The sequence below is a fragment of the Delphinapterus leucas genome, chromosome 16 (assembly GCF_059928025.1).
Source record: "Delphinapterus leucas isolate spDelLeu-1000000601 "Yukka" chromosome 16, BTC_Dleu_Yukka2, whole genome shotgun sequence".
Classification (NCBI taxonomy): Eukaryota; Metazoa; Chordata; class Mammalia; order Artiodactyla; family Monodontidae; genus Delphinapterus; species Delphinapterus leucas.
In genome coordinates, this window is record NC_143144.1 from 67,340,112 (window position 1) to 67,357,083 (window position 16,972).

The 16,972-nt window shown below is 42.9% G+C and overlaps 1 protein-coding gene across 2 annotated transcripts in view; it reads right to left on the reverse strand.

Moving 5' to 3' along the window:
* XPNPEP1 (X-prolyl aminopeptidase 1) overlaps window positions 1-6,076 on the reverse strand; it is a 54,831-nt gene extending 48,755 nt beyond the window's left edge. For both annotated transcript variants that reach the window (XM_089898153.1, XM_022568811.2), the window contains exon 1: window positions 5,968-6,076. In XM_089898153.1, the coding sequence (XP_089754279.1) occupies window positions 5,968-5,999 (32 nt within the window). In that variant the 5' untranslated portion in view covers window positions 6,000-6,076. The remainder of the gene's footprint in view (window positions 1-5,967) is intronic.
* Between the last annotated feature and the right edge of the window lie 10,896 nt (window positions 6,077-16,972).

Here is a 16,972-nt window from a genome sequence, read left to right on the forward strand (position 1 = left end):
CCAGGCCTGCTCTTAGATGGCTGCTACTTTAATTTCCTTGGACAGAATGAGGTGTCCTTTACTGGGGGAACCGTATATTCTTTCATTAAAAAGTAAGGTACCTAAATATTTCTCATAAATATAAATGCAAATATCCTCAACAAAATACTAGCAAACTGAATCCAGTAAGATATAAAAGGATCACACACCATCACCAAGGGGAATTTATCCCAGGTATTCAAGATTGGTTCAACATATAAAAATTAATGTAATACACAATGTCAATAGAATAAAGAACAAAAACAACATCATCATCTCAATAAACAGAGAAAAACCATTTGACAAAATCCAACACCCCTTCATGATGAAAGTACTCAACAAACTAGAAAAGGAGAAGTTCCTCAGTCTGATCAAGAATACTACAAAAGCCATGGCTAACATCAACCTTAATGTCAAAAGGCTGAATGCTTTCTCCCTAAGATCAGGAACAAAATAGAGATGTCCACTCTTGCTACCTCTAGTCAAGATTGTGCTGGAGGTCCTATCCAGGGCAATAAGGCAAGAAACTAAAACAAAAGCCATCCAGATTAGCAAAAAAGAAGTAAAACTATCTCTACTGCAAATGGCATTATCTTCAATATAGAAAATCCTAAAGAATCCACACAAAAAATCAGAACTAGCAAACAAGCTCATCAAGAATGCAGGATACAGAGCATTCTCTGGTGGTCCAGTGGTTAGGACTCCACGCTTCCACTGCAGGGGCACGGGTTCGATCCCTGGTTGGGGAACTAAGATCCTGCATGTCATGTAACGTGGCCAATAAAAGAAGAAGAAGAAGAAGAATGCAGTATATTAAATCAATATACAAAAATCAGTTGTATTTCTACATACTTGCAATTGACAATGCAAAAATGAAATTAAGTTCATTTATGACAGCATCAAACCAATAAATACCTAGGAATAAATTTAACAAAAGAGGTAAAAAACCTATACTCTGAAAACTACAAAGCATTTTGAAAGAAATTAAAGAAGACCTAAATAAATGGAAAGACTTTCCATGTTCATGGGTTGGAAGACAATATTGTTAAAATGGCAATACTCCCCCAAATAATCTACAGATTCAATGCAATTCCTATCCAATTCTGGCTGGCTTCTATGTAGAAATTTACAAGCAGATCCTAAATTCATACGGAAATGCAAGGAATCCAGAATAACCAAAACAATCATGAAAAAGAACAAAGTTGAAGGATTCACCCTTCCTGATTTCAAAACGAATAAACCTACAGTAATCAAGACAGTGTGGTACTGGCAAAAGGACAGACTTATAGATCAATGAAATGGAATTCAGAAATAAACTGTCACATTTACTGCCAATTTTTTACAAGGGTACCATTCAATGGAGAAAACTATAGTCTCTTCAACAAATGATGATGAGACACCTGGATATTCACATGTAAAAGAACCAAGCTGACCATCTACCCTCACACTATATACAAAACTTAACTCAAAATGGATCACACAGACATAAATGTTTTTTTAGAAGAAAACACAGGCATAAATCTGCCTGACCTTGAATTAGGCAATGATTTCTTAGATATGACATCAAAAGCACATGCCCCAAAACAAAAATAGACTGGACTTCACTAAATTAAAGACTTTTATGCTTCAAAGGATACCATAAAGAAAGTGAAAAGACAACCCATAAAATGAGAAAATATTTGCAACTCATATATATGATAAGATTCTAGTATCCAGAGTATATAACTATTACAACTCAAAAATAAAAAGACAAATATTACAATTTTTAAATGGTCAAAGGCTTTAATAGATATTTCTCCTAAGAAGATATACAAATGGCCAATAATCACATGAAAATATTTTCAACATCATCATTCATTAGGGAAATGCAAATCAAAACCACAATGAGATACCACTTCACATCCACTAGGAAGATTATAATTAAAAACAAACAAACAAAAAAAAACAGACAGTAACAAGTATGGGCAAGGATGTGGAAAAATTGGGACACCCAGACATTGCTGGTGGGAATGTAAAATTGTATAATAGCTTTGGAAAATTGTCTAGCATTCCTGAAAAGATTAAATACAGGGTTAGCCTATGACCCAGCAATTCCACTCCTAAGTGCATACCGAAGAAAACTAAGTCCACATAAAAGCTTACACACAATCAGCCTTTATTGCCTTTGTGCTTCTGTCTGTATTCCAACCCCCTTCCCCCCCACTGGATCCTGCTGAAAGCGGCCTGGTCTGTTTCTGAGGCCCAGGTTCCTGTTCCGCTAACCCAACTCTCTAGTCACATTTGCTTGGCTGTGTAACCAAATAGTTGGGATCACAGAAGAAGTCCCCTTCCCTGCGTGTCAGCACAGAGACTGTGACTGCCACCCCGGTTCCCCGCCAAGTGCCCTATGCCCGAACCCGTCCCCGGCGTCGCACTGCGTGAGTTATGAGGTGCCTTTCCCGGAACCCTCCTCTCGCTTGGACCCAAGAGAGACGACAGCTCTGGCTGGGGCTCTTGGTTTTGAGAGGGTCTGGACTGGTTTGGATGCTTTAAAATAGATTTTTTAGTTCAGTAGTGCTTATGGGGGACACGGGAATAGAACTTCAGTGTGAGACTTGGGTGATGGGAAAGTTAAATATTGGTCTTTTTTTATTATTTTTTTTGCTTTGCTATTGTTACCACTTTTGTCTCCATGTTAAAATGCCCAAAATGGGAAAAAAAAAAAAAAGCTTACACACAAATGTTCATAGCAGCATTATTCATAATGGCCAAAAAGTAGAAACAACCCAAACATCCATCAATTGATGGATAAATAAAAGTGGTCTAAACACACAATGGAATATTATTTGGCAATAAAAAAGAATAATTACTGATACATGCTACATCACAGTAAACCTGGAACACATTTTATGCTAAGTGAAAAAAGCCAGTCAAATTAGACCATATATTGTTTGATTCCATATTCAGTGTCCAGAATGGGCAAATCCATAGAGACAGAAAGTAGATTAATGGTTGCCTAGGGCAGCGGTGGAGTTGGGGAAATGAGGAGTGACTGCAATGTGTACAGGGTTTCTCCTGTGGAGGATTAAAATGTTCTAAAAATTGACCGTGGTAATGGTTGTACAACTCTGGGAATATTCTCAAAACCACTTAATTGTACTTTTTAATAGGTGAATTGTGTGGTACATGAATTATATCTCAATAAAGCTGTTATATTTTACAAAGTAAGAAACCTCCTTTTCTCGGACAAGTCACATTCTCACCTGATCTCCCTTGACTTCATAGGCACATTTACAAGATGGTGAGCCAAGGAAGTCAATTTCTCTATCTATTCAAATTTAACTGGTGCCAGTGACTGGTTCAGACACAGGACAAGAGAGCTGGAGGGAGGTTATTCAGAAGTAGCCCTATTCATTCACTTCACAAGAGAAGAAACAAAGATAACTTGCCACAGGCCATACACATCAGGAGCTGCAAAGCCAAGACCAGAAATCAGGTCTGACAGCTGATGCTCACAGAGAACTTGAGTTTAAGCTCTCTCTGTCAGCATCACCACCTCCACCTGCCTGTAAGGATCAAACAAGCCACAAAGCAGCTAAACATTAAAATGGTCATGCTCCTGTCATACCCTGGTCTCTGTAGAGTCCAAGATCCATCTACCCTTCACTTACTTGGACAGACACATTCTCAGACTCTCAGTCAAAGCAGGGCTATCATTAAATGTTAGAGCTAGAATATACCTCAGGGATGATCCAGCTCAGCTCCCCCCTCTAGAAAGAAACTGAGAAACAGAGATCACACAATTTGCTCAAGGCCTCGGGGCTATAGGATGACACAGCTAGAACTGGAGTCCAGGCCTGCCAACCTCCAGCTCAGTGCCCTTCTCCTGCCCAGGACTTCTTCAGTCTACACCTTCTCAGTGTCATGATGTGCCATGAGATGGGTAAGAAGAAAGAAGCATGCAGAGAACTTCCTATTCAATCTTTTTATAAGATGGTTATGGCACATTTTTCTCCATCTCTCTTTTAAAAGAACTCCCCTCAGTGTTGTTACCCTCCCCCTTCCCCCAGTCCATGATGAGAATCGTACATGTATATCATTCAGGATGGGGCAAAACAAGGACCAAAATGCTCAATCATGCCCTGTGAGGTGAGACAAGGGGAGAATGGAACAAGTTCTAGGATGAAGAAGTGGGCAATGTTATTTTGCCTACCCAGAATCCAACCCTCCTTCTTTTGATCAGAGCACCTAGGTTTTCCTTCTGAGAACGTCTCTTCTCCACTTTCAGTCCACAGAGTTGGAATGAGTCTCACCCACTCACCCACCAAGTACTGGGACCCAGACCTGCTCATTCCATCCCTCCAAATCACAATGATCGGTTCAGGGATGGACATTAGGATCAAATCAGTCCAGCGAGGATCAGATCTGGAATTTCTGCTCCAACCATTGGGTAAAAGGGCTCTATTTCTGCGGGGGCTGTCAGACTAGAACTGTCATAACCGGCCAAAGGAGAAAGTCTGCCTGAGAATGAAGCCAACACTGAAGAAATCAGAGCCAAGAGGTGTAAGAAAGAAGCCAAATCTGATGCCAGTGTGGTCTCGTGGGCTCAGCTGCACTAGAAGCCAGCTCACCCCCTTACATAAGTCCATTTGAGTTTAGTTTCCATCACCTAAACTAAGTCATGTTTACACTGAATGGCACTCAAATTCTGCCATTAGGGGAGGTGCCTGGGGCAAATGGCCTCCCTTCTCTCAGCCTCTCAATTGTCTCTTGTGTGAGGTAAGGAGGCTCTCTCAGCTGATACTGAAAGACCCTTCTACTTTTAAAATGTTGTGATTCTATGAATCCAGCAAAGACCAACTTGGTCCTCAAAGGCTACTTCTCGGCCTATAAGTTTCTAGAAAGAGAACTCATTATCCACTTGCCTGACCCCACTTCCAGCACTTAACACATAGGCAGCTCCTTCCCCATGCAGGTTAGCCGCACATCAGACACCCTTTCACCGAGCGGGCAGGTCCTCTACTCATCCCCAACATGCTGTGGCAAGGCCAAGTCCAGGTCAAGGTCAGCTTGGGATCTGTCCACTCACAAACACAAGCACAAGCCATGGTCTGTGTTCAGCAAGTGAGTCTGGTCATGCTGTCCAGCCTCTTCATTCAAGTTGCAACTGTTCAGAGGACAGCTGATCCCGTGTGGATTGCCAGGGAGTTTGGCTTCTGGCCTTTGTGACATCTCAACGTATCTCTCAGTCTCCCATTTTGTCAGCTGCTCTGGTAAGTATACCCTGGTTGTGGCGGAAGCACAGGCTGAAAGCCGTTTAATGTGAAACCAGAGGATTATCCTTCTCACCTCCCTGAATCCAGGGAGAACCCAGGGCAGGTTACTGGTGGGATTTTCCTGGAGATTATGCCCAAGTACTCCCGTACACAGCCTCTGAAACCATCTAGGTGGGAAGGGCCGCGGCTGCCGATCCTAGTGGCGGTGACAGATCAGGAAGACGAACTGAAGGTGTCATACTGTCATACTGTAATTTGAGAATTAGATTCCCAGGGTAGAGGGGCGAGGGCAGGGGCTCGCCCGCCTCCCCGAACCCCGGGAGGGGCCAGGAGGGGTCAACTTCCTGCCACAGCGGGGCCTCTGGCCGGGCCGGGGAAGGGGCTGCGATGGCCACCGCCCCCTCAGGCCGAGCGCCGCAGCTCCGCACACACACTTGTCCGGGGACCCGGCTCGGGCTGCCCGGGGATGCCCCCGACCCCGCCGGAAACGAACCGGAACTTGCCCGGCTGCATGGCTCCCTCCCCGTGGCCTCGCTCGCGGGGCTCCGGTCAGCCCCGGCCGGCGCCCGACTGCGGTGGGCAGCCCACCGCCCCTCACCCGCTCGTCCCTGCCCTCCAGAGTGCAACATGCGCGCTCGGGGCCGGGGGTGGCGCGCGCTGCCCGGACACCGGCTCCGCGGCAGAGTGCCCTCACCTTACTCGCGGTGCCTTTCTGGAGGCTGCCATTCGGCGGTGACGTACCCCGGCCCACGTCACAGCAGCGCAGACCAGCTGATCTCCCGTGGACCTGCGAGACGGAAGGAGGCCGGCCTCGCCCGCCTCTGTGACGTACGCCCGCGCCGCGGCCCCGCCCACCCTCAGGCACCCGCCCACCCGCCCTCCAGACCGCCCCACCCCCCGGGACCCGTCTGCGTTCCCATCCCAACCCGCATCGCGTCTTTCCTTGCGGCGAGCGAGAGGGTGGAGGCTGTGCCGCGGCGCGTCAGTTCGGTTCATTTTTCTCGCCATTCCCCAAGGAGGAAAAAGAGGGGCTTTGTCGGCTGAAGGGGCTGCGGCGCGATGAGCTGCCCTTCAGGGATGTTCTAGCTTTTAGGAGGACGTGGCCGGTTCTGGAAGTACCTCAGCACGACCTCACTTCCTGAAGCTTTACTATATCCCCCAGATCACTTATACAGGCAAAATCCCGCTGCACACTCCACTTGGATAGCCAATAGGCTCCTCAGACTTACAATGTCCGAACGGCACTCCTGGCCCAATGCACCAAAACAAAACTGTGCTCCACCAAACAATCAGTGGCTAGATCTTGGAGTCATCCCTGCCTCTTTTACACCCCACGTCCAGTCTGTCAGAAAATCGTGTCGGCCATGTCTTCAAAACAGATCCCTAATCCAACCGCTCCTCACTACCCACACCTGTCCCCCCTCTAGGTCAGCGTCACTACCTTCTCACCCTTGGGATTGATTACTCAGGCTTCCCTAATGCCACGGGCACCTGCACAGTCTAGTCTAAACACAGCAGCCAGCTCAGTCCTTTGAAGTCTGAGATCTTGGCCCTGCTCTGCTTAGCACTTTCTGATGGTTCCTCATTTCACTCAGGCTAAAATCTCTGCTTGATTTGCCCCTAACCATTTCCTGCTGTTCTCACACTGATCGCTCTGCTCCAGTGAATCTGACCTCCTTGCTTTCCTTGAAAAAGCCAGGCACACTCATGCCCCAGGGCCCTTGGACTTGCTCTTCCCCCCAAATCCAGGGTCCCTTCCTCACCTTTCCCTCCCCTTGCCTTCTAATCTTTGCTCAAGTATCACCTTCTCAACAGATCTACCCTGACCACCCTATTTAAAATTGTAAACCACCCCCAACATTCCTAATCCCCCTTAACCTGCTCAGTTTTTTTCTGTAGCACTTATTATCATTTAACATGATTTAAAAAATGTATTTATATGTATTGTATTCTGCCCCCTACTTTACACACACACACACACACACACTTCACACACACACACACACACACACCATAGCCATCAGTGCAGGAATGGTATCTGTGTTGTTTAATGATGAACAATACCTGACATGCAGTAAGTTCTCATTACATATTTTCTGCATCAGTGAATGTCCCCAGAATGTGCAGTACTCAAGGGTAGGGATGGTCGCTCTCTTGTTCATTGTTATGACCTGGTGCTTAGAACAGCTCCCAGAACAGAGTCAGCACTTCAGAAATATTTGCTAAATGAAAGTGACCACATTTTTATTTATTTATTTTTTGCGGTACGCAGGCCTCTCACTGTTGTGGCTCCGGACGCGCAGGCTCAGCGGCTATGGCTCACGGGCCCAGCCGCTCCACGGCATGTGGGATCTTCCCGGACCGGGGCATGAACCCGTGTCCCCTGCATCGGCAAGCAGACTCTCAACCACTACACCGCCAGGGAAGCCCCAAAAGTGACCACATTTTTAAAAGTGATCTGTACCTCTTGCTTTGACCTTGGTGAACCCCTGGTACACCTGTATCACAAGTAAGTTATGCTGCCTGCAAGAGCTTAGAGTTCTAGCTGTTATTCAGTCAGCATTTAGACAAGCTAAATTAGACCCTATAGAAAAAGTATAAAAGAACTAAAAGATGTGGCGCCTTGTAAAGCAGCAGACCGTCTGCTTCATTTCCCCAAATTTATGGAGCCAAAAAAAAAAAAAGAATGTAAATATAATGACTGGTTCCAGCCCACATCTAAAAGATGGTGGGCAAGATCGAGTTGTACGAAAAAAAAAGGAGATGTCTGAGAGACAGATAAGCGGGACCTAAAGGGAACAGGTATTTCATAATCACATCGCCTAGGAGGAGGCTGCTCAAGATTTATCGCATCTGGCTTTAGACGAGAAAGAGAAATACTTTGTGTTCTCTGAACTGGATTTGAATTTCTGTTTGCAGGATCACAAAGCATCCCTCCCCTTCTTGAATCTCGTTCAGGAGAGCCTCAGGGAGAAATTATTGAGCCGAATTATCAGCAGAGGGTGAGGACACTGAGGTTATGTCAGGCTCTTCTCCTACCTCTGCAGTCATCACATGTTTGAAGAGGTGGAACCGTTACACTAACATTTACTGAGTGCTGTGTGCCTAGCCCACAACAACCCAATGAGCAAATGACTGTAATCCTCATTTTACTGTTTGAGGAGACAGATTTACAGTGGTTGAGTCACTTGCCCAAAGTCCGCAAGCTAGTAAGTGGTTGGAGTGTTGTATACATTCAGGCAGCAGGATGGATTCCTAGCCCCCAAACACTTAATCATCACTAAGTTATATAGAAGGGACCCTAGAGGTCACCTCATCCAACCTCCTAGTTTACACAGTGGAAAGCGGGAGGCAACTGGATTCATCATTCAAACTCAGACTGGATGGGTTTTAAATGTAGCCAGAAACATTGTGTGGAAACATGTTATGGGTTGAACTGTGTCCTCCCAAAATTCATATGTTGAAGCCTCAACCCCCTATACCTCAAAATGTGACACTATTTGGAAATAGGGTTGTTGTAGATGTAATTAGTAAAGATAAGGTTGTACTGGGGCAGAGTGGACCCCTAATCCAAATTACTGATGTCCTTATAAAAAGAGGGAATTTGGACACAGAGAAAATGCCATGTGAAGATGAAAACAAAAATCAGGGCAATGCATCTACAAGCCAAAGAACTCCAAAGACTGCCAGCAAACCACCAGAAGCTAGGAGAGAGACATGAAACAGATTTTCCATCCTGGCCCTCAGAAGGAACCAACACTGAGGATACCCTGATCTTGGACTTCCAGCCTCCAGAGCTGTGAGACAATAAATTTCTGTTTGAGCCACCTAGTTTGTGGTAGTTTTTTACAAAAGCCCTAGGAAACAATACAAGATGACTTCGAAATGTCCAAGAGTATGCATTGCAGAACTGTTATTTTGGCTACACAACATTCATCCATTATTCTTCTGGTAACCCTCCTCCTATTTCCCTCTAAGGACCCATCTTTTCTTCCATCCCTCCCTCTCTCATTCTCAGTCTGTGTTATTTGGTGAAACACTTGGATTCCAGGCACAAGCCACAGTGATAGGCTCAGAAATTGCTTTGGGACCAGTGCAACAAAATTTCCATGGTGAGTGCTGGAAGAGAGCCTTGTTCACCTTTGCCAGGCAAAAACCTGGATGTATCCACTCTGGAACTGCTGCCTCTATGTGCAGCATGTGGATGGCACCAAAGCAGCAGAAGGCAGAGCAAAGAGAAAGAGAAGCGGAAACCTCATAACATTATTTGATCCCTGAATCCTGCCATGCCTTAAACCAGATCTCCCACTAGACTTTTCAGATGTCAGCCAAAAAATTTCCTTTTGTGTTTAAGTCAGTTTGATATGGATTTTCTGTCACTTGCAATCAAAAGACTCCTTGCTGAATCATTTAAGTAAATTATGTTTCATCTATACAACTGGAGTTTATGCATGAAGTAGATATAATTGTATTAATATTGATAATCTTAAACTAAGAAATGGAACAAGTATTGATAGATTGTAAAACAATGTAATATCCCATTTTTATAATCTTATATAAATATGTCTATACTGATATAGATTTATTTTTTAGAATAAAAAGAAAACGATCCACAAAATGTTAATAATGCTTATCTCAAGTTGGCAGAATTTGGGATGATCTTAATTTTGCTCTGCTTCTTTGTGTTTTTTGAGATTTATTTTTTAATTTAAAAGAAATTCAAAGTACTAATCATTTCTCTGAGCCTTTCACCTTTGAAGAGAGAATGGGGAGCCTGTTTCATCCTTCAAATCTGAGCACCACAAGCAATAGTAGTCCTTCAATATTCAACTTGATAACTGGTTGATGCCCAGACCAAGGATTGCGGCGAAGGGCGACATCCTTTTTCGTAAACACCCAGGTGAGAGGACTGAGAAAAGAGAGATTCCTGTAAGCTCTCAAACAAAATTACAAACTTCAGAGGATGGTTTTAACCTTTTCAAACATTTCAATTTGTTCTAATAAAATTGATAGTTATAGGAACAGTGATGAGTGAGGCTCTCATAAATTGTTATAATATGGTCTTATTTTCTGTAAAGTTAACTGAAAGATAGGCTTGTGGTTACACCCTAGAAAGGAATCAGAGAAGAAAAGCCAACTTTCAGGATTGTAGAGTCTGCCAAAACAATGTACTGTAAATTAAGGGTGGGAGAATGCATTTGGCTCAGTTCAGAATCCACTCACCCTTTGTATTCAATGAAAACTGAACTCAGACCTTTGATATCTGAGTTCCATTTACTCTTGGCAAAGTTCAGTTCTCTGGTTCAAAACAAAAAAAAACCTCAGGAGGCCCAGAGGTTTTCTTGGACATCAGAAGTTTCTTGCACAAACAACATATTGATGAGCTAAGTGTAAATGAATCAGAAACATACAGAGTAAGTGAATCTAAAACACACACACCCTCCCATGCTATACAAAAAACTTAGCACTCAGGGAAGCACTATGTTTGTCTCTTCCCTTAAAGAGGATTCCTTTTTACCATATTTTATCCCTTTCTCAAGAAGTCTTCGAGGGACCTTTGTAAAATGTAGCAAAAGAAAGAGAGCATATCCAGCTGTTCCTGATGTTGACTTCTCACAGTCCCTTCCTGGCTATGCCCTGAAACCTAGGCTTTGGATAGAGGTAGCATGGCCTAGAGGTCAAGGTCAAGAGACAAGTTCTGGCCCTGGCTCAGCCACTGAAAAGTCATGTGACTTTAGAACTAGCAGAGCACCCTCTTCTCTGGTTTCCTAAGAATTTGGGTTGGACCAGCCCCTTCCAGACCTGCTATGCATTTGATCAAGCCTTAATAAGAGGACTTGAAGTTGGCAGCCTGGCAGATAAGTTTTGTGTGGCCCTCACTGTATCCTTTCCTCATAATAGCTTTATGGGTATATATTCACATACCATACAATTCACCTATTTAAAGTATGCAGTTCTTTAGTGTATTCATAGAGTTGTGTATCCATCACCACAATCAATTTTAGACCATTTTCATCACACCAAAAAGAAACCTACACCCTTTAGCATCACTCCCCAATTCCCTTCATCCTCTCCATTCTAGGCAAGCACTAATCCACTTTCTGTCTCTCTAGATTTGCCTCTTCTGGACATGTCATATAAATGGAATCATAATATATGGTCCTTTGTGATTGGCCCCTTTCACTTAGCATATTGTTTTCAAGGTTTATCTATGGTGTAGTATGTATCAACTTGATTCCTTTTTATTGCCAAATAATATTCCCTATAATGTTCATCCATCCTTTAGCTGATGCACACATGGGTTGTTTCCACTTTGGGGATATTGTGAATAATGCTGCTATGAACATTCATGTATAAGTTTTTTTGTAGACATATGTTTTCATTTCTCATGATTATATACCTATGGAAATATTGAGTCATATGATCAGTCTATGTTCAACCTTTTGAGAAACTGCTGAACTGTTTTCCAACGTGGCTATGCATTTTACATTCCCAACAGCAGTGTACGAGGATTTCAGTTTCTCCAAATCCCCACCAACATGCGTTATTATTTTTCTTATTGATTCTGGCCATCTTAGTGGATATGAAATGGTTTTGATTTGCATTTCCCTGGTAGCTAGTGATGGTTTTGATTTGCATTTCCCTGGTAGCTAATGATGTTGAGCTGCATTTCATGTGCTTTTTTGGCCATTTGTATATCTTTGATGGAGAAATATCTGTTCAGATGCTTTGCCCATTTTTAAGTTGGATTATTATTATTGAGTTGTAAGCATTCTTTATATATTCTAGATGGAAGTCCCTCATCAGATATATGACTTGGAAATGTTTTCTCCCATTCTGTGGGTCGTTGCTTTTTTTATTCTAATGAGACAGCAACATTTAAAAAGGAGATGTTCGCTATTTAAAAACCCACATCTTGGGAATTCCCTGGTGGTCCAGTGGTTAGGACTCCATGCTTTCACTGCCGAGGGCCGGGTTTGATCCCTGATGGGGGAACTAAGATCCCACAAGCCGTGTGGCGCAGCAGCCAAAAAAAAAGGTTGTAAATTCATTAAAAAATAAATAAAAATAAGAATCCACATCTTCAGCTTCTTCTGGAAGATCAGAAATTTGGCTTTAGCAACACTGGTCCTTCCTTCTTGTTGCTGGTTGTTTCAGCAACACCAGCATGAATGGAGCAGGGGCTACTCCCTTGAGATGGGACAGGGAGCCCTCCATTTGACCACGTTGTCTTTTCTGTTTTACCTGCTAGGCCTCTGTACACATCCCAGTTCGTGACTCCTTCTCCTAGAGAATTTGACAAAGCACGGACTGAATTTCCACTCCGCTGAAATTGCCCTGGCAATTGAGTTGAATCAACTACTTCTTGCTAGAATGTTTTCACCTTTGGCACTTAAACACAGACTCCCCCAAACTTAGCACAAACAAGTCCCCCACTCTTCCTGTTTTGTGATTTGGATTTTGTAAGGTGTGAGGCAACTCATTGGGGCTTGGCAAGGCCTCCAGGGTTTTGGCAGCCCTGTCGGTGCTGATGTTATGAGTGTCCCTTTTGCCATAATGCATCCTCATTACTAACTCAAACCAGTTAAACTCAAACAAATGGAGTTGAAAAATACAGTAACAGGCTGCCTGAGCTTCAAAACACTGCCTAAAAATACCAGGAAAACAATTTTGTGCTTAAGACCATAGCCAGGAGTGAAAATCACAATTTCTGACTGTTGACCATCCCTTTCCCTAATCATAATTTGCCTTCCAAAAGCAGCCCCTCTTAGAATAAAATGAGAATCTCTAAAGAGATATATTAGTAACTTAGCCTAGTCATATAACATTCTTTTCCCGTTTCTCATCAACCTTTGTTTAACTATTTACTCATCCATTCCTTCACTTAAATATGTTTATCCTTACTATTCTTTTTTGAAACAGTTTTACTGAGATATAATTCACATACCATACAATTCACCCACTTAATGTGTACAAATAAGTGGTTTTTAGTATATTCACAGAGCTGTGCAGCCATCAACACTACCTAATTCCAGAACATTTTCATCACCCCAAAAACAAACCTCTTATCTTTTAGCGTCAGTCCTCATTTCTCCCATTTTCCCCAGCCCTGGGCGACCACTAATCTGTTTTCTGTCTTAGTAGAGTTGCCTCTGCTGAGCATTTCATATAAATGAAATCACACAATATGACATCTTTTGTGTCTGGCTTCTTTCATTTAGCATAATGCTTTCAATGTTCATCCACTTTGTAGCACTTATCAGTGCTTCATTCCTTTTTATTGCAGAATAATATTCCATTGTGTGGATATGCCACATTTTATTTATCCGTTCAAATGGACATTTGGGATATATAAGAAACTCATACAAACCAATAGCAGCGGCAGCAGGAGCATCACCACCACCATCATCATCATCACCATAATCCAATTAAAAAATGGGCAAAGGACCTGAATAGAGATTTTTCCAAAGAAGACATACAAATAGCCAACAGATACATGAAAAGTTATTCAATATTACTAATCGTCAGGAAAATACAAAACAAAACTACAATGAGATACCACCTCACACCTGTTATGATGGCTATGATTTTAAAAAAAATTAAAAAGATAACAAATATTGGCAAGGATGTAGAGAAAAGGGACCCTTTGTACCCTGTTGGTAGGAATGTAAATTGTTACAGCCATTTTGGAAAATAGTGTGGAGGTTCCTCAAAAAGTTAAAAATAGAACTACTGTGTGATCCAGCAATCTCCCTTCTGGATGTATAGCCAAAAGAAATAAAATCACAATCTCAAAGAAAAATCTGCACTCCCATGTTTATTATAGCATTGTTCATTATAGCATTGTTCATAATAGCCAAGATATGGAAACAACCTAAGCATCCATTGACGAGTGAATGGATCAAGAAAATGTGGCATATACACACAATAGAATATTATTCAGTCTTCAAAAAAAAAGAAAGTGCTCCCACTTGAGACATGGATGAATCTGAAAGACATTATGTTAAGTGAAATAAACCAGACACAGAAAAATAAATATCACATGATCTCACTAATACGGGGAATTTTTTTTTTAAGTCAAGTTCATAGTAACAGAGTAGAATAGTGGTTACCAGAGGCTGGTGGGTAGGGAAAAGAGGATATATTGATCAAAGAGTATCCTAGTTATAAGATAAATAAGTTCTAGAGGCCTAATATACAGCATGATGAATATAGCTAATAATAATGTATTATACAGCTGAAATTTGCTGAGAAGGTAGATCTCAAGTGTTATTACCACCAAAAAAGGTAACTATGGGTGGTGATAGATATGTTAGTTTGATTGTTGTAATCATTTCACAATGTATACATATATCAAAACATCACATTGTACATCTTAAGTATATATAATTTTTATTTGTCAAAAATTAATTAATTAATTAAATTTTTAATCAATATGTGGGTTGTTTCCACTCTGGGGCTATTATGAATAATGCTGCTATGAACATTCATGTATAAGTTTTTTTTGGTAGATATAAGTTTTCCTTTCTCTTAGTTATATATATAGGAGTGGATTACTGGGTCACACGGTTTAATATTTTGAGGAACAGCCAAACTGTTTTCTACAGTGGCTGTGCCATTTTATATGCCCACCTGTGATGAATAAGAGCTGCAATTCCTCTACATCCTTGTCTATTCTTACTATTCTTGATTGATATGTTTGTCCTCCTTCCTCCATCAACTCTCCCCAGATTTCAATGACATTCTAAATGACTTTTGCCACTGGGGAAGTGAAGTGGCACTTCATTTTAGAGAGAAGCCTTACTTAGACTCTCTTTTCAGGGAAGCCATTGGAAAAAGTATACTTCAAAGGTCCCCATTACTCTAGTAAATCAGATTTATTTCTACAGTGTGCCATAAACCTGAGTCTCTAATCACCTAGTCTACATATTTTAGATACAAACAAAAGAAAGTAATTCAATCACGTAAATTACAGCCATAGATTTATGGAATTTCGGAACTGGAAGGAACCTCCTACCGAAGATTTCGTTTTATAAATGAGGATGCTCAAACCAGGAGATTCATGTGAGCGATGCCACATAGTCGGTTTCTTGCAGAATAAGACTGTAACCCAGCTCTGATGATTCTCTACTATTGGTCTTGTCAGTGCAACCCAGTCACTCAGTGATCTGAGCAAACCCAGCTCAGCAAACACTGGGGCAGTTATAATTTCAAGAGCAAGGGCTGCATCCATACACACACCAAGCAAAGTGAAGAATTAGGTGATTCCCTGGATGATTCCTCGACAAAAGCCACTCAAGTCAAAACATAGATCAAAGGTTGTGAATCGGGTACTTGAGGGCTGAGTCTAGCCCATAGGTATGTTTAGCTTAGGCTACATGGTATTTTAAGATTTTAAAACCAAATAGTTGCCAACTCATAAAAATGAAGAGATTTCACCCCCACCCCCAGCCCCCGCAAAAGATCTATTAACGTTGGACCTGTGGTTCCTGCTTAATTTTTGCAACAGGCTGGAGCTGAGCGGCACCACCAAGGGCCCACCTAGTGGGCCCCACTCATCAGGCCACATGCCATGTTCCTGAATGAATTTAGGGCTCTTGATCCAGATGACTGAGACGTGGGTGAGGCGTTGGTGCGTTTGCTGTCTGCCGGAGTATTCCCACTCTGTATGGCCCTGGTTAAAGAGAGAAGACAGACACCAGACACACGGCCGAGTACTGGTGGGCAACTGAGATCTCTGCAAGGCTTATCAGGGCAGCAGATGACCAAAACAGGAACACCAGAGTGCTGGGAGAAGCTGTTAGGCCTCTGCGGGGCCTCCTTTCGGCCACGGTTCACAAAACAAGCAGCAGAAGCTGCAAGGCCGCCACAGATTTCAAAGAGAAATCAAGACAGCATGTAGCCTCAGAGCACAAGGCCCCACAAGAGGAAGTCTGGGAACAGCATGCCGCCTTGTGAGCTGGGGCCCTTCACCTCTCCAGGTATGAGGCGCTGGGCTTTGCTTGTTTCCAGGAAGTGCCATCTAGTTTGCTCTGCCATGCAGCATGGCAGCTCTTCTAATCAATTGCTAATTGGTGACCCGGGGGTGGGGGGGGGGGTGGGGAAAGAACACCTGAGACCCTAAAGGCGATTCTGAAGACTAAACAAAAGAACGCAAGACAAGCACTTTGCACTGTGTCTGGAGCCTAGAAAGAACACAAGAAATGTTAGTTCTATTATTACTGGTGAACTCCCACAGGGCATTTTAAAAATCTGATACCTATACATCTTCATAGAATCACGACTGTCAAAACCCACAGGAGTTGTGGAGACCATCTAGTTCACTAAACTTATGAGAAAAGCAGTCTCCTCCTCCCTCAGATGAGGTGGTGGCCCTGACCAGTGTGTGATCCCATCAGCCTCGGGTTTTGTCAGTGCCTCTATTGTGTAAAGCAAGGCACACCTGTAGACTCCAGGGCCCATTTGCCCATGGGGTAGGCCTCGCTGTTATGCTAAAGAGTCACCTTTCCTGGCAGTTTTGGCTCACTACTTAATAGTCAGGACTTAAGAGGCCCTTGGGTGAGGCTCAGAGACAAATGAGCTCGGAACACATGTGGGAGGGCATGATTTACATCCTTTCCCTCTTTGCTGGAGTTGCCCGAGTGTGTGAGGAGTGGGATAGAGGGCTCTCAGGTTGGAGTTCAGCACAGCTGTAAAAA